Source organism: Benincasa hispida, chromosome 12 (assembly GCF_027475165.1).
Source record: "Benincasa hispida cultivar pf3 chromosome 12, pf3_genome.v1.1, whole genome shotgun sequence".
Taxonomy (NCBI): Eukaryota; Viridiplantae; Streptophyta; class Magnoliopsida; order Cucurbitales; family Cucurbitaceae; genus Benincasa; species Benincasa hispida.
In genome coordinates this window covers 6368745-6389523 of record NC_143489.1, presented here as the reverse complement: position 1 = coordinate 6389523, position 20779 = coordinate 6368745, and the positions used below count along the sequence as shown (strand labels likewise).

Genomic DNA, 20779 nt, shown 5'->3' with positions numbered 1-20779 from the left:
AAGGCTCTTTTTTAAAAAAGAAAAAAAACAATTTTTAAAAGAGATGGGATATAACGTCATTTTACTATCTATATTCTAGATAGAATGATGCATTGGTAAGAGTTTATCAAAAAATTTAAATTATTAAAAATAAAAATTTCACCAAAATAGACAATTAATAAAAGTTCAAAATTTTAAGAGTTATATTTAAACTTACAACTTACAAGTACATAATTATTAACTAATAATAAATTTTCTAAAGCTTCACAATTACTACCAAATCATCAAAGTGGTATGTTCACAATTTCTATATTGTGCAACATCATCTTTTTAATTTGTAAGATTTGACCATGATCATAGAAACATATTAAAAAAAATTAAGAATTTTTTTTCAGAAAAACAAATTATCAAACAAAATTATTTTCAAAAATAGGAAATAAAAGGTAATATCTTTATGTTTAAAAGTATTGATTCCAATCAGCAATTTGCATTTGCATTCTCCAATCTTACATTTCTTTTTTAATGTTAAAAGGTAGGGTCTTAAAAAAAGTTACTAGCTTCTTGATTAGGAGATTCATGAATGTTCAACTTTTGTGGTTTTCAACATTGGGAAAATAATTATTATTTAGTTAAAAGTAATTTCTCTCATATAACTATTTCTTTTCTAAGTTACAATGATTGTTCTCCTAACTTTTTTTTCTTTAAAAAAATTGTGTTGTTAAAAATTAATAAAGATAAAGCTCTAATGTAAAGAAGAACATAGAGATGACAAACAAACATTAAATTATTTATGTTTAAATTCTAATTTGATTAGTAAATTTAAACCTAACTCAAATTTCTCTTTCAAAGGTATAATAATTAGAGTGTAAGATGGAGAAATCGAATATCAAAATTCGAGGTCAATAATGCTTGCTCTACGCTCTTGTTGGCAACATAACTCAATTTAATAAGGGATATATTTTAACAATAGGTTGACGATTTAAATATCTCGTCTCTACATATTATTGAATTCAATACATGATTTTTATTTATTTATTTAATATTAAATATATTTTTTAAGTCACATGTATTAAATTTAGTCTCATAACTTAAAAAGAAATTTAATTTTTATTAAAATTATAAACTAAAAATTAACATTATTAAATATATTAAGTATAAAGATTAAAACATACCATTTGTGTGAATAAATTAAAATGAACCATTTTAAGTGTATTTCAATTTTAGCTATTTATTTGCCAATAAAAACGTAGGACATAGTGTTCATACTATTAATTTCGTGGTCTAAGATTCGATTTTCTTACCCCCACATTTTAATTAAAATACATTTGAAAAAAAAGCTATTTACGACAATATCTCTAATCTAAAACTATAATTGGAAAACCGTGTGTTGAAAATTAAGCCTATGGTAAGAAATTTAGATACATAAAATAGATTAAAAGAATCCAGAAAAATTTAGAGAAGGAAAGTTTGTTAGATTTATTTTTCAAAAACTAAAAATAAAAAATAAAATGTTTATCGAACTAGATTGAAAAAAGTAATTTTTAAATATTTGTTTTATTTTTTGAATTTAACTTATAATTCAATTTTGTTAGTTAAGTAGAAGAATTCTATAATAAGAAATTGAGAGGACGTAAACTTATGTTTTAAAAACTAAAGATTAAGGCTCATTTGGTAAGCAATTGGTTTTTGTTTTTTTTGAAAATCAAGCCAATAGACACTATTTCCATCATCCAAATTTCTTCATTTGTTATTTACATTTTACTAATGGTTTTAGAAAAACTAAGTCACATTTTAAAAATCAAAAAAGTAATTTTTACAAACTTTTTTTGTTTTTTAAATTTGGTTAAGAATTTAACCATTGTATTTAAGAAATATGCAAATCGTAATAAGTAATGAGAAGAAATAAGCTTAATTTTCAAAAACTAAAAACAAAAAATGAACCTTTCGTTTGGTAATTATTTGATTTTTTTTATTTTTTGTTTTTGAAAATTAAGCCTAAAAATACTACTTTCACCTCTAAATTTCTTCATTTATCATCTACCTTTTACGAATGATTTAAAAAAAAAAAAAAAAAAAAAAAAAGCTAAAATTTGAAAACTAAAAAAAAGTAGTTTTTAAAAATTTGTTTGTATTTTTGGAATTTGACTAGAAATTCAACCATTGTATTTAAAAAAATATGTAAATATATTGGAAGAAAATAAATTTAAGTAAAAAAATAAATAAATAATGAAATGATTTATCAAATGAGACCAAAATATTATCAAATTAGATTTCAATCATCCAATTCTTGCTTCTCTTATTAGTTTTTTTTTTTACTCCCGTCTTTGTATTAATCGCAATTACTGATAGTTCTCAATTGGATTAATTTTTTTTTTTTTTTTTTTTTTTTGCAAAGTCAATTGCATTAACTTGTGAGACAATCACACCATATTGTAACAAGAAAATGACTAATTCAACCCTCACAAAATTAACAACATTTAAATTTTAAACTGAATTATTTACAATTTCTCAAAAAAAAAAAAAAAGTAAAAAAGTAAAAAAGAATAACATTGGAATCTACCATTATTAAAAAAGAAAAATCATATTAATGGATAAGGAAGATTTGTCAGACCATAGAGGAGACATGTTGGTGAATGGAGTCAATCTCCATAATTAATTTATAAAATTCCATTTCACATACCCACTTTGCCTTTAATTTTATGAAAAAAAATAAAACAGTATTTACATTATATATATTCTTTCTATTCAATATTGTATATTATTTTATTATCTGACATTATTTTTAACTTAACATTAGCTGACAATTCACAGCCGTCTGATTGGGGATAAGTTTGATGATCACAAGGTCATCATTGTTCCCACTTTGGTATCTAAAAACAATTTATTGGTTTACGGTACACATGATTGCACCTGATCTCAGCCGACAAACCCATTATTTTTTATTAATTCACTACTTTTCAAGTTTTCCCTGAATTTATCAATTTTGTTTTTCATCGAAACAATTAATTAAAATATCATTTTGTACCCATGTGGCTATATATGAGACTTGTTCAATTTTAAATTTCGGCATAATTTTAGTTGATTAATTTTAATAAATTTTAAATTTAAACTCTACAAGTTAATTTTTATCCAAATCAATTATATAATAATAATATTTTTCATGCCAGAAATTATATTACATGAGTTTTTCTTTAATTTATAGTGAAAGTAGATTTTTTTTTATAAAAAAAATCAATAATAAATGGACAAAAATGATCATATTTAAAAATTATTAAAAATATAAACACTAAAATTGAATATTTGAATTTACATCAACTTGAAATTAAACAAATTATAATCTACATGCAAAACAATTGTATTTTAAAATCTCTTTCCAAAACTTCATTTAAATTTAATTTAATTCTGATTTTCATTTTATTTAAATTTGGTTCACAAATCTTCCAATTATCTTTATGAGTATTTATAATAATTATTATTATTTAATTACCATTTTAAGGTTTACCTTCATTTTGCCTATCTATTTTTGTTCTAATTTATGGGGCCACAAACACATATTTAAAAGTCATGTTATAGATTAAAAATTAAAGGAAAAATAAAAATAAAGATAAATGATGGAAAATTATCTTAAATAATAAATCTATTAAAAATATTTATAAATAATAGCTAAATATCATCATCTATCTATATCGATCTATAAGATGGTAATAGATATTTGATTTAGAATATATGCTGACATCAAAAATCAATCTTTAATTTTATATATGCATTTAGAGAATGTAGATGTCTTTTTTTTCATTTTAGTTGTCTTTAATGAGAAAAGTTATTTTTTTTTAGAAAAAAAAAATTATGAGAAAAGATTATAGAATAGAAATGTAGCAATAAAAATCAATGGAAAGGAAACGAGTGACATATTTTGGGATTATCCACTTGAAATTATCTTAGAATGGAATTAGATTCTTTTTCTTGTATTTATTAGGATAAACTAAAAACGGATTATAATTCTTCTGAGTGATTCCGTAAGTAATTTATTATTATTTCATCTTTTTCAAAATAGAGAATAATTTTTAAAAAGAATAATAACGAATAAAAGAAAATATTATTTATTCTCAATTATTAACAAAATATTTTAAAAACAGATGTATACACAGATTTCAAGTATATTCTCGAAATGTCTAAAACGTACAAATGTAGACCTTAATTTATCTACAAATTGTATGCTTGAAATTAAAGCAAAACTAAGGTGTCACGTTCACTCCAAATTTAATATGTTTTATGTACAAACAAAACGACTAAGCAACTGTTTTTGTTATTATTATCGGATCTAAGAAATTCACTCAAATAACTATAAATATTTATTGAATTTTATATATTATTAAGGCTTCAAAAACTTTTCATTGAAATGTTTTTATACAACAATTACGAACATGAAATATTGAGCCTTCACTTCAAAAAAAAAAATAGAAACGTTTAGAGACCGTTTGACCTACTAATTTCTTAATTTGGTGTAAACAACTTAACTTCGATAGTTTACCATTGAAGTTTACATATTTATTGAGTAACTCTAGATTAAAAATCACTTTTGGTCCCCTAAACTTTTTTTAAACTAATAATGTAGTCCATAAACTTTGGTTTGTAACAATTTAGTCTACGTACTTTTAATTTTGCAACAATTTAGTTTTGAATCTTAGCATGTAACAATTTAGTTCTTCTTGTACTTTCAAAATTGTAATAATTTAATCCTGCACGTAAAAAAATTCCATTAAAACTTGTTGGTGAAAATTTTTATCCAAATGATTTTTTTTTTTTTTTTTTTTTTCAACTTAGGAGAAGGAAAAGTGGGAATCCCATATTGCTTATTTTACTAAAGGGAGGTCCTTTATATCCCGCTACCTTGTGTTATGGGTTTAAGCTCCAAGGGGTGCCAAAGTTTTAGAGTGAATGAGAAGACACCCAAATGTGGGTTTGGTGGATATACCACACATGTGTGAGCCACTATCCAGCCGATTATATTGTAGTTGATATAATATAAATTATAAGTTGTGTGTTATTTTGATATAACATATAGTTATATAATAAATTAGTCATTATATTTTTTAATTTAAATTCAAATTAAAGGGAGGGAGTTATTAAAATACATGTGAGAGGTTAACAAAGAAGTGGATCTTCATCTCTCTTTTGCTACAAAAGTATTTTTTGTCTCTGTATGATTTTTCAGAATATCTCCCAGTAAGAACACATGCCCCCTCTTCTAAATCTTTTCCTCTCCCAAAACTTAGCAAAGCCCACACCTCTTGTGAATTCTCAAGTTATACAGAGAATACAGATGATTATTTCTTGGTGATGGCAATCTTGGGGTATTGTTTTTTCGAGGAGATTTAAAGAGTTTGTGACTAGATCATGAAGGAATTCACGAAGGTTTTGGCTTCAAGAGTTAGTATGATTCAATCCATTTTTCCCCTTCTTATGCATGTTGTAAGTTTTCTTTATTAATGCATAATTTCGTTTGAATTATGTAAAATTCGTTGTTCCGTAAAAAAAAGTTGAAAATTGCCCCATTCCCACTTCCCCTACAGAACTTCACAATTCCATCACTTTCAACTTAGAACGACATCATGTCCTTCGATCTCAATCGACCATTCCGATTTGAAGGAGCAAACTTCAAACGTTGGAAGCAGAAGATGTCGTTTTTCCTCACCGTCAAGAAGGTTGCTGACGCCTGCACTACGGAGAAGCCAACTGTCCCAAAGGAAGATCCGACCGAACAACAAATGAAAGAAGCTGCTTAATTGGAAAGAAAAAGATTTTTTTTTTTTTTTTTTGTGTAAAAATTTCATATTAAATGGTTTGACTGATGATATGTATGATTATTATAGTACAATAAAGAAAGCAAAAGATATGTGGGATGCCCTGCAGAAAAAGTACAATACCGAGGAGGCTGGTTCGAAAAAATATGTCATCAGCCGTTACCTAAAGTTCCAGACGACGGATGAAAAATCTATGGAGGTTCAGTCCCATGAACTGCAAAAGATAGCCCATGAAATAATAAGTAAAGGTATGCCCCTAAACGAGCAATTCCAAGTTTCCGTTATTTTTTATAAATTGCCTACTTTGTGGAAGGACTTTAAGAATATCTTAAGGCATAAAACCAAGGAGTTCTCCTTGGAGAGTCTGATCACCCGCCTAAGGATTGAGGAGGAGGCCTAGAAGCAGGACCAAAGGGAAGAGCTAAATATCATTTCTATGAGATCTGCCTTTGCTGTGATAAAGCATGACCAGAAGTCAAAGGGAACCAAGAGGAAAGGTCAGAACCATAGATTTAGCAACCAGAACAATCAGAAAAAGTAGAAACCTTCACTGGGAGAAACGATACATTTCCTTTGCTTTAACTATAATAAACCTAGACACATGGCTAAGAATTGTAGGAACAAGCGTCGTTCTACTGGTCAGGCGAACTTGATAGAAGAACCTTTAGTTTCCATGATCATAAAAGTAAATGTGATTGATGGTTCTGAGGGGTGGTAAATAGACACTGGCGCTACGCGCCATGTCTATCATAACCTTAGTCTTTTTAAAACTTATACTGAAACTAAGGATAAAAACACACTGTTGGGGTAGACTTATATTCTCTTACTGAGAATAATGTTTCTGTAGGAAAAGACTATGACACTAATGTTTAAACTGAACCTTGAAATGAATAAGATGAAATCTTCTATTTATATGTTGTGTTCATTTAATGTTTGGCATGCTAGATTTTGTCATGTAAATAAACAGATAATTAGTAGCCTAAGTAGGTTAGAAATGATTCCTAAGTTATCCATGAATGAATTTGATAAATGCGATATTGTAGTCATAAAACTTCGCATAAATTTGTACTTAGGGAATCTAAGCCTCTAGATTTAATTCATTATGACTTATGTGAATTTGATGGCATCTTGACTAGAAACAGTAAAAATATTTTATTACTTTTATTGATGATTGCTTTGATTTCACCTTTGTATATTTGTTGAAAAATAAAAGTGATGCATTTGATGCTTTTAAATTGTTTGTAACTGAAGTAGAAAATCACTATAACCAAAAGGTCAAAAGACTTCGTTGTGATAGAGGAATTGAGTACGACTAAGATGACTTTAATGAGTTCTTTAACTCACATGGAATAATACATGAAAAGACCATACCTTATTCTCCTGAAATGAACGGAAAAATCGAAAGGAAAAATAGAACTTTAGTTGAGCTAGTAGTTGCTATTTTACTCAATTCAGGAGTTGCGTCTTATTGGTGGGGTAAAATTATCCTTACCATGTGTTATATCCTAAATAGATACAAAAATCTAAAAACATAACTTCACCTCACAAAGTCCTTAAGAATAAGAAACCTAACTTGTCATACTTTAGAACTAGGGGGTGTCTAGCCTTTGTAAGAATTCTTGACCTATGAGATCATTGAACCAAAGAAGAAAACTTGCTAGTAGAGCCTATGAGATGTCTTTATAGGTTATGCCATAAATAGTAAAACCTATAAGTTTTATGACATAATAAACCACGTGATCATTGAACCAAATGATGTTGATTTCTTCTTTAAATCGAGAAATAGTGGGGGCTCAAGATCCAATAGTCCAACCCTAGTTAGAAATCCTACTTCTAAAGAGGAAGCCGACCTAGAACCTAGAAGAAGCAAAAGAACTAGAACCATCAAGGATTTTGAGGATGACTTCCAGATCTATAATGTAGAAGAAGATCCTAAAGACCAAAAAGTTGCCTTGTCCTTTGTAGATGCCAACTTATGGCAAGAACCTATAAATGATGAAATGGACTCTTTTAAGTCAAATAGGACTTGGCATTTGGTAGACCTACCCCCTGGTTGCAAAGCAATTGGTTGCAAATGGATCCTAAGGAAGAAGCTCATACCTCATGGAACAATTGACAAGTTTAAAGTCATGTTAGTAGCAAGGGGCTAAAGAGAAAACATAGACTTCTTTGACATCTTCTCCCCAGTCACTAGGATTACCTTAATCCGTGTATTGTTTTCTCTATCTGCCCTAAATAACCTCGTAGTATATTAGATGGACGTAAAGACCGCTTTCCTAAATGGTGAACTTAAAGAAGAGATTTATATGGAACAACCTGAGGGTTTTATAGTTCATGGTCAAGAGAATAAGGTTTATAAGCTAGATAAATCTTTTTTTGGCCTGAAACAAGCTCCTAAGCAATGACATGAAAAGTTTGATACCCTAATCTTATCTAAGGGTTTCAAGGTTAATGAAAGTGACAAATGCATCCACTATAAGTTTGAAAATAATCTTTACACTATCATCTGTCTGTATGTAGATGACTTGTTAATATTTGGGTCTGACTTGCATGTCATGAATGATGTGAAGTCTATGTTGAGTGAAAACTTCGATATGAAAGACTTAGGAGAAGCGAGTGTAATCTTAGGCATAAAAGTGACTAGGTCTGAAAAGGAAATTTCTTTAGATCAATCTTACTATGTAGAAAATATTCTAAAGAAATATAATTACTTTGAATGTAAACCAGCATGTACTCCTTATGAACCTAGTGTTAAGTTGTTCAAGAACACTGGTGACAGTGTTATCAAACTGAGTCTGCGAGCATCATAGGTAGTCTTAGATACGTTGCTAACTGCACTAGGTCTGATTCAGCTTATGTTATAGGATTACTTTGTAGGTTTACAAGCAGACCTAATATAGAGCATTTGAATGCTATAGAAAGGGTTATGAGATACTTGAAGAAAACCCAAAACTTAGGATTACATTATCAAAAGTTTCCCACTATCCTCGAAGAGTTTGGTGATGTTAATTGGAACTCCCTCTCGGATGATTCAAAGGCTACAAATGACTATATTTTCAATATAGTAGAAGAAGTTGTCGCTTGAAAGTCCAAGAAGCAAACTATCTTTGCCCAATCTACAATGGAGTAAGAAAAACAACTAGTGAAGAAGCAGACTGATTTAAAAGTCTGCTATCAGAGATTCCCTTATGGAAAAAGCCAGTACCAACCATATGGATGCATTGCGATAGTATTGCAGCAACCACAAAAGTTCAAAACTGTTATTACGACGAAAAGAGACGAAAAATACGTCGTAAGCATAGTACCATTAGAGAACTCCACACTAGTGGTGCAATTAGAGTGAATCACATACGGACGAATAAAAACTTGGCAGATCCTTTGACGAAAGGACTGGCCAGAGATAAGGTTTTCAAAACCTTAGAAATGATGAGACTCATGCCTGTAGAGAGATAAATCACTGTGAGGAAAACTCAACCTGTAGACTAAAGATCTCAAGAAACAAGTGTTGGGGTTGATGCCCTAAATCTCGTATGGTCCTATAGTTTGTAATCCTTGTATAAACAAACATTTCTGTGATTAATAATATTTGATATTTTATTCACTTTGTCTATGAAATATATGATATTTTAGTTGCATTAACCACAAACCAATAAACTAACATCCAAGGATATCGTTGTAACTTGAACATGTATGTGGAGACATACAGGTGGATCATGTTTAAGTGATAACCTAAATGGTCTGTAGTATATGGATAAGGCTAGGTACCTTATCCTGGTGACACTACGAGTATGACCCGCTTTGTAGGTGTTACAAATGTTATAAAGTACTACAAATGATTTGATCCTAATCATTCATGTATTAGACATGTGAGCGGGATATTCTATACAAAGGAGTTTGTATAAGACACTTTCATTTCACTAGGATGACCATAGGTAACATGAACTTAATCCTGAGTGAGTTGTGAACTTCTGTCTATGAGGGTGGTCTTTGGATTTGCATGGGTGAGAGTGGCCAGATCGCCGACTCAACAAGCCTACCATTTTTTGGATTTGTCGGATTGGAAAGCTGGGAACTCAGCTACACAAGATGAAATTTAGTCCTTCCCCGAAGCAGGGGTAAGTAGATAAATTACTCCCTTAAGGGCTGATTCGGGGTCTTAAACAATGTGGCACCACACCCTCTCTTGGCCCGAAAGGGGTTTAGTCATAGTGGGACTATGATTTATTGTTTATTAGAGAGATCAGTGGTACTTAAGGAGTTCGATGTAACTATAAGGGCAAAACGGTAGTTTGGCCCAACTGTACTTACAAGCAATTTGTGAAGGACCATCGTACTGTTGATTGGTTATATCCAATGGACACAGAAATATATATGTAGTGCGAAGAGTGCAGTTGTTGGTCTTTAGTGAAGTGCCCGACAGTTAAAGAATGGTGAATAGTGTAATTAAAGAGTTTAATTATTTATCCACGTACCGTTGGAGCTTCAAGCTACAGGTCCATTAGGTCCCCTTGGTAGCTCAAAAGAATTTAGTTGAGAATCAGTTTTTGGGTTAATTTGAAATGTTCAAATTAGTAAGGGAAATTTAATTATATATGATATAATTAAATTAATTCAATTATGTATGATATAATTGACATAATGTATTTGATACATTATAGTTTGATTGGAAGAACAGATATTTGAATATGATTCAAATATATTTTCTATGAATAAGATTCATAGTTGTTAAATTTAATATAAATATGATTTATATTAAATGCCATAAAATAGAGAAAAATAACTATAGTTTATATTGTATATGATGGAATATTAAAACTATAGGTTATAAATATAATATGATAAATTGGTCATCATATTTATTTATAATTATTAATTATTTGATGATTATCTCGTTTTTCTCTCTAGCCACCTTAATGGGAAGTTATTATTTTTTTATGGAAAATGGAATAAAATGAAAAACAGTTTTCTTATTCTTCAGACTGGAGTTACACGATTGAGAGACTATACGATAGCCTCATCGCTTAAACGATTGAGTGTCTTTTTATGCGATAGAGAGTTGCTTCCTTCAATCGTCTTCTTCCTCCAAACCACAAACTTCCTCCTAACTAAAATAGTCAGAGCCCACCACTCCTGGATTTTCACATCGAGAATACCAAGGTCACCAAGTGGTAGTCCTCTCCCTTTGGTTCGAGTTCTTATTGTTGTTCAAGGAGTTTATTTCTATTCGAAGCGTTTAAGTTAGTTCGAGGGATTAACGCGAAGAAGAGTTCTTCGAAGGTATAATCTCTGATCTTTGTTTTTTTATTCAAAAGCATGTTGTAATTTAAGAAATGATGCATAATTTGTTCTGTTTTACTATAAATGTTGGTTTCAATCGAAATGGGATTTGGACAATCCACTTCTGCTCATAGGTTTTCTGTGAAACGAGTTCCTTCAACAAGTTCAATGGGTAATAATTGATCACAAGTGATATAAAGTGAATCATGCTAAAACGAAGAGTTCCCTTCCTATGACCTAGAATCTGAGCATGATATCCTGAAGCGTAAGAAAGGTTGAACTTAGTTCTTAATGAGATCTATACTTGATGTCAAGTGAGGTACTTAGCTATAGGAGTACTCTTGATAGACTCACTTATGTGAATGTGGAAGTGGGGGTCACTTCCTATGGAGTTTTATGCAAACTCTTTAGTGTGTTCACTAAATCGAGATACGTGTTAGAGCTTAAAGCATGGAACTACACCTTAATGATGTCGTGTGTGAGATGTAGTTAGAAATAGAGTTCAAAACCGAGAGTTACTCTAATATAGTCTGAATCATCTACACTATGTAAAGGTTCAAGTCGTAAGACACCTTTGATATTACTGAAATTTGTTTTCTTGTGTTCTTAAAATTTTTCAAGTGGAGGATTGTTGGTGAAAACTTTTATCCAAATGATTTTTTTTTTAGCTTGGGAGAATGAAAGGTGGGAATTCTACATTACTTATTTTACTAAGGGGATGTCCCCTTATATGCCTATACCTTGGGTTATGGATTTGGGCTCCAAGGGGTATCAAAGTTTTAGAGGGGTGAGAAGATAGGCAAATGTGGGCTTGGTAGACATCCAACAGGCGCGTCGCTGTTCGATTGGTCAGGCACGGCGTGTGTGTGGAATTTAATTTTATAATAATAAAATTTATTTTTCATTATTATTATTTCTTTATTTCTTCATTCTTATTTTTATTTAAAAAGAAAGAAAAAAAAATAAGTCTTCATGTGTGTGCCTCTTATGCGTGGTCTTCTCATTCTCTCCCGATTCCGTCTTCTTGCATTACGTGTTTGGTTTACCGAGCAAACCAATTTTTGAAGGCGTCCAGTGCAGTTTTGATCGAGACAGTACATTTTTCTGGATAGCTGTAACAAGTTTCTTTTTTGCCGGTTCTATTTTCTAACGACTTTTGTTTGTGATCATTCATTGTTGTCATCTTCTGTTCATCGAAGGGTAGCGATTTCAACAACATTAGATGTCAATTTTTAATATTTTATGTTGTAGACTTTAATTTTGCAAAAATATTGAATCTTTAATTAGTTTAGCGATTTATTTATGCATGAGATTTCATTAAACCTTATCATTATTTTTTATAATAACACGATTAAATTGTTACAAATCTTAAAACATAAGGACTAAATTGTTCCATAATGAGGATAAGTGACTAAATTGTTATAAAATCTAAATTATAGATACTAAATTGTTACAGACCAAACTTCAAGGACCAAATTATTACTTCTATAAAAGTTTAGAAACTAAAAATGATTTTTAATCTAACTCTATGATCAACCTTTTTTTCTACTTTTCATATTTATCAAGGTCTACATCTTACCATCTATCTCTACTTTTCGCCATTTACCGAGTAGCTTCACATTCTCCACATTTATCAAATAACTTTATCTTACAACTTTACACCCCTTACTGACTCGAACATATTAACTCCACTAAGTGGCCGAACAACCCTTTAAATTGTCACTAAGTTAAATGACAACATTTATATATCGTGATATGAGACATAAATGACATTACCTCATACAGATCAAACATTAATTCATAAAGTGATGCAATGTATAAGAGGCAACCTACGTGCTGCTTCAGAAGATATATACATCGCACTTATTTTATTCTGTTATCGATTTCAAATAAATGACAGGCTGTACCAAACAAATCGATGTTCATCCATATGCACAAGCATACCATATCATTTTTGCAAACCTTTATCTAACTTAATTAAGATATATATTTTTAACTAAAATATCATAAGTTTGCGTCCACAAACCCCGACCTTAAATATTATCGTAACCTAAATCATTATAAAAATATATTTTTGTCCACATAACTAGCCTCGTTTGATAACCATTTCGTTTTTAGTTTTTAGTTTTTTAAAATTAAGTCTATTTCCTCTTCATCTCTTATAATGATTTGCATCTTTACTAAGTACAAAGATTGAACTATATTTTTGTAGTTTTTAAATTTGGGCTTGGTTTTTGGTAAAAGGTAGATAACAGGAATAAATTTAGAAGTGGAAGTAGTATCTATAGGCTTAATTTTTAAAAACAAAAAAACGAAATGGTTATCAAATGAGACTTGTTCGAAAGGAGAAGAAAATGGGGAATCAAAAATGAAAAAATAAAATACAATCATTTAAGAAGCTAACATAATTTTGCATCAACGACCTAGATTCGTTTAAGAGAAAATGATGAAATACTATTCCTTTTTTCTTCATTTTAATTCCATTTATGACAAATAGTAACCCTCTGATAAATGGAACTAAAATGAAAAACCAAGCTCAGATATACTATATTGCACAACTGTATTTACATCTTCCCACCAAAAAGAAAAACAAAACAAAACAAAGAAAGAAGAATCATTCTCCCAATTTTCCCCCCATTCTATGTTCAGAGAAACAAATTCACAAAGAAAAGTGCAACCAGGAATGAACAAAACAACTAAAAGAAACCTGAAGCTGGCAACTGGACGCAAAATCACCAAAAAAAAAAAACTTTCTAACCTATACTTTCAACTTCACTTCAATGTGAGAAAAACACTTGCCTGACTTTCTTCTTGCCACTAATCAATTGGAGAGCTAAAAACCATTTCCTGCATTTCAGGAGGAGATAATTAGGATATAAGATAATTAGCTAATCAGTTCTAAAATATTAATTAAACATCAAAGCTCCGTTTGGTAACCATTTCGTTTTTTGTTTTTAGTTTTTTTAAATTAAGCTTATTTCCTCCTCATTTCTTACAATAACTTGCATCCTTCTTAAATACAATGGTTGAATTCTTAGCCAAATTTCAAAAACAAAAATAAACCTTTTGAAAACTACTTTTTTTAGTTTTCAAATTTTGGCTTGGTTTTTCAAACTACTGATAAGATGTAAATGACAAAGGAAGAAGTTTAGAGGGGGAAGTCACGTTATAAGCTTAATTTTTAAAAATAAAAATAAAAATAAAAAACCAAAGAGTTACCAAACGGGTCTAATTAATTTAAATTAACAACTAAACAAATATTAAACTAAAATATCCTAATTATCTTCTAATTCACCTCATTAGAATAGGTCTTCTTAGTGAATTACAAGCTACGTATAACGAGAATTTGATTCTTGTTTTGATTGGTGCTAAGCTAACTATAATGTAAAGTTGTATCTCTTTAGTCAAATAAGATTTAAGAGGCTTATCATTCCCTGGGTGGAGATTCATAATAGACGTTGAAATTATTGTATGTCAAATAATATTAAAAAAAATGTCTAATGTTTTTTCACGAGTGATAAATGAAAAAGACATAAACTGAGACACACCTGATCGCACACAGGACAGATATCACTTCTTTCCATCCATTCCAGAATGCACGCAAGATGAAAATGATGCTCGCATTTTGTGGTAAGTTTTGGATTCTCCCCATCATATTCTACATAAAACAAAAGAAAATAGCGAGTGCGACTTGTTAGTCCAAGCAATTAAAATGGAAAGGATTGGTACTGTGCAGCTATCGTGAAAGCATCCATGCCTTGACTTGTTAGTTTATGCAACTAAAAAGTCAGACATTGGCAATAGACACAGAAGGTTTAATAAAAATTCCATGGTTTGGTGGGTTGGTACTACACAACTAAACAAAGTTTTGGCAAAACTTCACCTTCCAAACAGATGGGACAAACATCCTCTTCTTCAATAGGTAAGACCATAGATTCTACACCCTTTGAAAGTTCAATTTCAGATTCTTTTAGTGTGTCCACTTCAAAATCTGTATGCTTCTTGCAGTCTGATTCATCAACGCCTTCACATTTGGCCGAAGTTTCCCGAGTGTTTATGCATGCTGTTTCTTGGATCGTATCGGGATTTGTTGTCTGAGCTGCAGCATCATTCTTATTGCTGCCAATTTCTTGAGCCACAGGTGGAGTAAGTGGACTTGTTAAAACAACATCATATGGCATAGGCAATGGAGGTGATCTATAAGTGTCCGGGATTGATGTATCCAGATTTGTGTCAACTAAAAGCCCCCTTGAAAATGCTGGGGGAGTACTAAGTGGAGATGACAAAGGAACATGTTCCTCCGATGCTCTTGGGTACTGCATCAAAAGTTCAACTCTTAGATTCAAATAAATTGAGATTTAAGCAAGGAAGTTGACAGTGGAAAGAAATTTTTTCCACCATCATGACAGTTAACAAACCCATAAATCTCAACCGGTTTGAAGATCAAATAACAGAAACTATAGCCTTTGGGTGTATGTCACGTTCATTATATTCACTTAAAGTTAACTCTGCAACTTACATGACATTCAAGTTTAGTACACAAGCATCTGCTATGATCACAGCCAATCTTAAGTTGATTCATCCCAAGGCAGAAGACTTCTATGGAAAACATGAAGATGCTGAATTATACCAAATAATGAATAGAATTACTTTCCAGAATTCACTCTCGCACTGCAACCAATTTCAGTTTTGTGCCTCAACTGGCGTCAACTTACATTAATTATCTCACAGGCGATATCAAAATACCTAACACTATACACAACTAGACATGTTGACAATGACAATAAAGAAATGAATAAAGACTGGATCATGGCTGTATAGCCCTTGCTTACAATCAGAAGTTTGATTGAGAAAAAGATGACAATAAGCATACGATGAAAAAATCAATACTGACATAGTAGTAGCTCGGTGCAATATTTGATTCTGTTCTTTTTGAAGAACAGCAGCAGCAACCTCCCATTTTGGCTTACTTATCTACAAGAGACACCAGAAAACCATTGGTACTATTCGCAATGTCCTCAAAGTTATACAACTGTCAACCCTGTTACAGAAAACATAATAAATCAGTTTAACTACACTCATCCCTCCGCACATTTTTTAGGAAAGACGCATGAAGTTTATGAAAAATCAAGAACTCCATTAGGAGTTATGAAAAAATCTACAAGTGAATATGACAAAAGATAATTGATAATATGATTAGAGAATCATAGATTAACAAAAGCTAGTAGCAAATATGACAAAATAATCATAAATTATCATTGGAAGAAGCAGTGACCAGAGTACACTGTGACCTAGTATATACTCAATATTGGAGTTGAAAATCTCACTAAGAGTTATAACCAACACAGAGCAGACACAAATGCTATATTTTACCTTTATATTTATTTTATTTGTTTTGCGGAAGGAAACAGAAATGTCGCCAGACTTCAATTGAAGGAAAGGGAGAAAAAAAGTTCAATATGCAAGAACCTGCAGAGAAAATCCATTTTCTGCTAACGTATTCAGCTCCTTTGAGCTAAAGAGGAGTGTTATAATCTTGAAACCTTAATCATTTAAACTAAGTGATTATAATTCGAGAACCAAATGAAACTAGAAGAGGAAGAAATTACTCCTAAAGAACAAGTATAGACAATTTCGTCTTCAATCATCCATTATGAATCTCAATCACTCTAAAATGAAATCACAATAATATGTTCACTTATCATTCCAAAACAACAATGAAGCCAACGACGCGAACCAGACCAGAGTTAGTGCAAAGAAGAACTCAAGCAGTAACATGATAACAAAAAAATAACAAGACACCGAAAAAATCGTATTCTCAAGCAAATACCGATAAGATTCCAAGCGGATGCAAACAAGTAAATCAAACAAATACAGGATCAAAGTAAACCTACAGAGAAACGAAGACGGAGAATTCAAAACCACCTCAGCTCCACAGATTCAATAGAAACAGCCAAAAAAACTCTCGAATACATAACACGAGCTTCTGATCAAGCAGCGGTCATCAGAATCAAATTGAAAGCAAAAGAGATAAATAGTCCAGGAACTGGAATCTTACCGGTTCACGCCGAACTCAATCGATTCGTCAAAAAGCGAAAAAAGCGATTGAGAATTCAATTCGAATTGAAGGAAAAGAAGTCACAGGTATATGGACTCCTTTTCAGAACGTTCCTCTTTCCGTTCAGGCTATGGCAGGGAAACAGAGAAGGCTCAGAAAAGCTTCTCCTCTCTCTCTCTCCGCAGAGAGAGAATGTTTGGGTTGGTTTCGTGCGCGAGTACGACTTTCCACTGAGTATAAAGGCCAGGAAGAATCAAAAGTAAAACAAACAAAAACGATTGATAAATTAATAACAGTCTTCTTTCCGATTTTCTGTTTGGATGAATGGAAAATCAGAACGTTCTCTCTAGGTTTCGGCCACCGCCGGTGATTGAAGGAGTCGCCGTCCAGTCGCCTGAAAGTTCAACTTTTAACGGCCGCCGCAAGAGGACCGAAAATTCGGCTCACATATCAAAATGGAATAAATTGATATCAAATTTGTTCATATCTTGTAGAAAACGTGTTTGGTTTAGATTTATTTGGTTCGATTATATATATACATACATATAGGATATAGAGATTAAAATACCATTTTGATTCTTCCCTATTGGTTTAATTTTACTTATTTTTCATAAATCTTAAATTTAGTTGGTAAAGTCAATTTTTAGTAAATAATAATTATTAATTATACAAGAAAATATATATGTATTTCTTTTAATTTATAGTAATAATGTTAATCGAGAATAAAATTTTCTTAAGATAATCAACAATAATATAATTATTAGTAATGATTGAATTCATGATTTATTAAATAAAGAAGACTAAGGTCACATTTACTCTAATTAAAATGTAAATCATCAATGATAAAATAAAAAGCTATGATACATTTGTAATTCTAGTAAAGCGATAAAAAAAAAAAATATCAATTGTATTCATGACTCAAGTCTATTACAATTTATACATCAATGAAATCTCATTCGGTTTACACCAACTTCGGTAGATATGGTCTAAGATCTAACATTTTAAAGTAATTAAAATTGAAACAAAATGATATCTTAACGTTTTTTTAATTATCATTTTGATATATTTTTATTACTAAAAATATAAATAGTATAATAAATCTTATTTGGCTCATGTATGATTTCATATTGATTTTGTTTGGTTTAGTTTAATTGGGTGAATTTAGGGACGTTTGGTTTGACTATGAATAGTCAATTTTAAGTCATTTGGAGAATTTTAGTCATTAAAATATCATAATTTTGTTGGGGAATTTTAGCCCATAAAATATCAAAAATGTTGTTATATTAAAAATAGATAATTAGTTCGAATTAGTTTGAACTAATTATAAATTAATGGAATGTAAATCACATCATGCATATTAAATTAAAATTGATTTAGTCTTAACATTAAATTAATAAAAATTGCTAAATATAAGCATTGTTGTGTTGTTAAGATATTTATTCTGTTTCTTTGAGACAAGGAGTTCAAAAAACTAATCAACAAAAATCATTATAGTCCTAGTCAAGTCAATCTTTTTAGTTTTTAAAGTTTTTTACCTCATCAATAAAATTCTCAACGGTTAATTCGATTTTCGAAATCGATTAATAAAAATGAATTTGATAATTGTACTAATTTTCTCATATTTTTTTAATAATAATCTTCTTTAGTTAAAATATATTTTTAGAACTTGACATGAATTTTGAAAATGATGTTGAGAGTAGATAAGAAAAAAATGTAAGTAGATGTTTGTTTTTTTTTTTAATGAATAGAAGTAAAAGTTCAATTTTTCAAAAACAAAAAATCAGAAATCAAATAGTTATTAAATGAATCTTTTTAGTATAACTGGAATTTGAAAACTTAAACTATATAAGAATCTTTTTAGTATAACTGGAATTTGAAAAGTTAAATTTGAATCATAAAATGAATTTTTTTATTCTATATAATTAGTTTAGTTTGTTGATTTTAATTTTGAAGTTTTAGCTTCTCAATTTGAATCATAAAAAATATTTATACTAACAACTTTGTTTCATGATTTGATTTTTAGAAACTTTTAAAAAGATTCATTCAGGTATATTTTAAAACAAAAAGAATAAATTTTCAAAAAACCATTAAATTTCTTTTAAGATTGTCTTAGATTTCAAAAGTACTTTAAAAAGTGAAAGACATTTAATTAAAAAAAAAAAAAAAAAAGGTACTACAAATATTTTTTTTTTTCTAAAAACATGGAGTAAAAAATAAAAATCATCAAATAATGCCTTATTTTTAAGACTATTATAATATGAATAATATTTTCCTTGATCAACATATGAACCACCTTTTTATCATCATCATATTACAAAAATCAGGTTAAAATACACATTTGATCCCTAATTTTTTTACAAAAAAATAATAATTAAGTCCCCATATTTTTAAATTTGTAATAGTTTAATTCATTAATTTTAGTATATAACGACTTAGTCCATATAACATTTTGTAACAATTTAATCATTAACATGAAAAGTTCTATCAAAATCAACTACAATCTTTTTATATAGCAACTTAGTTTTAGTTACTAAACACATTTGATTCGTAGTTAGTTTATCCATCTACTTATTTAAGAACTCTCATTAAAAATCAACATCGTTTTTCATGGTTAAAGTTTAATCGTAAATAAGAATTTAAAGTATAGAAATTAAATTATTGCATATGAAGTTTATGTGCCAAATTGTTATAGAAAATGAATGCATCATAGCTAAATTATTACAAAAATGAAAGTGCGTGAACAAAATTATCATAAAATAATGTTGCTTTCCAAAAATTCAAGAACCAAAAATGCTTTCTAACCTACAAATAATAAAACTAATTCCAAACTTACGTTAAAAGAATAATAACATTTAAAATATATTTTTAAGTAGAATAAGTGAGCACATGATGATTTGAATTTTAAATCTAAAAAATACATCTTTCATTATTTTTGAACTAAGCTTACTTTTAACACTTTGGTATAGACGTTTAAATTATATTCAAGATCTCTTTTTTAATAACCAAATTGTTAGGTACATAATACCAATAAGCTTCATAGAGGGAAGTAACTTTTGTGGTAAACAAAAATAAATACCCAAGGATGGCGAGTTTCAAACTGTTGGATTATGTTTCCTTCTCAGTCTTATTGGTCAATGCTGTCTTATTAATGATAATAAAATCTAGCAATTCTGGATCTTCATCATTCCTCTCATACTCAATTATTAATGAAAGGGCATGGCGTTTGAAGTTGTAAAGTAGATATTAATGAACTAATTTAGATTACTAATTTAAGCTGAGTTTAATGATAATCGTTTAGATTCCGTTTGATAATCATTTTATTTTTATGTTTTTGGCTTTTAAAACCAAGCCTATATTTTTTTATTTTTCTTACATGGTTTGAACATTTCTTAAGTACAATAGTTGAAATTTTAGTCAAAATGTAAAAAAAAAAAAAAAAAAAAAAAAAAGATTCGAAAAACTACTTTTTTGGTTTTCAAATTTTGGTTCGGTTTTTAAAACGTGGGTAGACGGTAGATAACAAAACAAGAAACATAAAGGTGGAATTAGTGTTTATAGGCTTAATTTTCAAAAACTAAAAAAATAATAATTATCAAATAGAGCCTTAGTTTTTTTTTTTTTTAATTTCTAAAAATTAAGTTTGTAAATACCATTTCCATCT

The 20779-nt window shown here is 29.6% G+C and overlaps 1 protein-coding gene across 3 annotated transcripts; it reads right to left on the bottom strand.

The window, feature by feature from the left end:
- Positions 1–13492: 13492 nt before the first annotated feature.
- LOC120068423 (RING/U-box superfamily protein) lies at positions 13493–17661 on the bottom strand. Of its 3 annotated transcripts, none has more exons than XM_039020185.2 (6): positions 17119–17634; positions 16955–17046; positions 15955–16101; positions 14944–15376; positions 14609–14718; positions 13493–13907 (listed from the first exon to the last, which is right to left on the bottom strand). In XM_039020185.2, the coding sequence occupies exons 3-6, from the start codon at positions 16018–16020 to the stop codon at positions 13878–13880; spliced, it is 639 nt and encodes a 212-aa protein (XP_038876113.1). In that variant the 5' UTR covers positions 16021–16101; positions 16955–17046; positions 17119–17634; the 3' UTR covers positions 13493–13877. The 3 variants fall into 3 exon arrangements, with proteins under 3 accessions (XP_038876113.1, XP_038876115.1, XP_038876112.1); XM_039020187.2 differs by lacking the exon at positions 16955–17046 and adding an exon at positions 16434–16549 and having other exon boundaries at positions 17119–17608; XM_039020184.2 differs by lacking the exon at positions 16955–17046 and having other exon boundaries at positions 17119–17661.
- Between the last annotated feature and the right edge of the window lie 3118 nt (positions 17662–20779).

Bases quoted from the DNA above. Each gene is read 5' to 3' on its own strand.
- LOC120068423 (XM_039020184.2), bottom strand. From the start codon at position 16,020: ATGGGAGGTTGCTGCTGCTGTTCTTCAAAAAGAACAGAATCAAATATT. The intron at 14,719-14,943 runs GTGAAGTTTTGC...TGTTTTATGTAG, and splicing joins TTGTCCCATCTGTTTGGAAG to AATATGATGGGGAGAATCCA. The intron at 13,908-14,608 runs GTGTGTCTCAGT...CCTGAAATGCAG, and splicing joins TCTGTCCTGTGTGCGATCAG to GAAATGGTTTTTAGCTCTCC.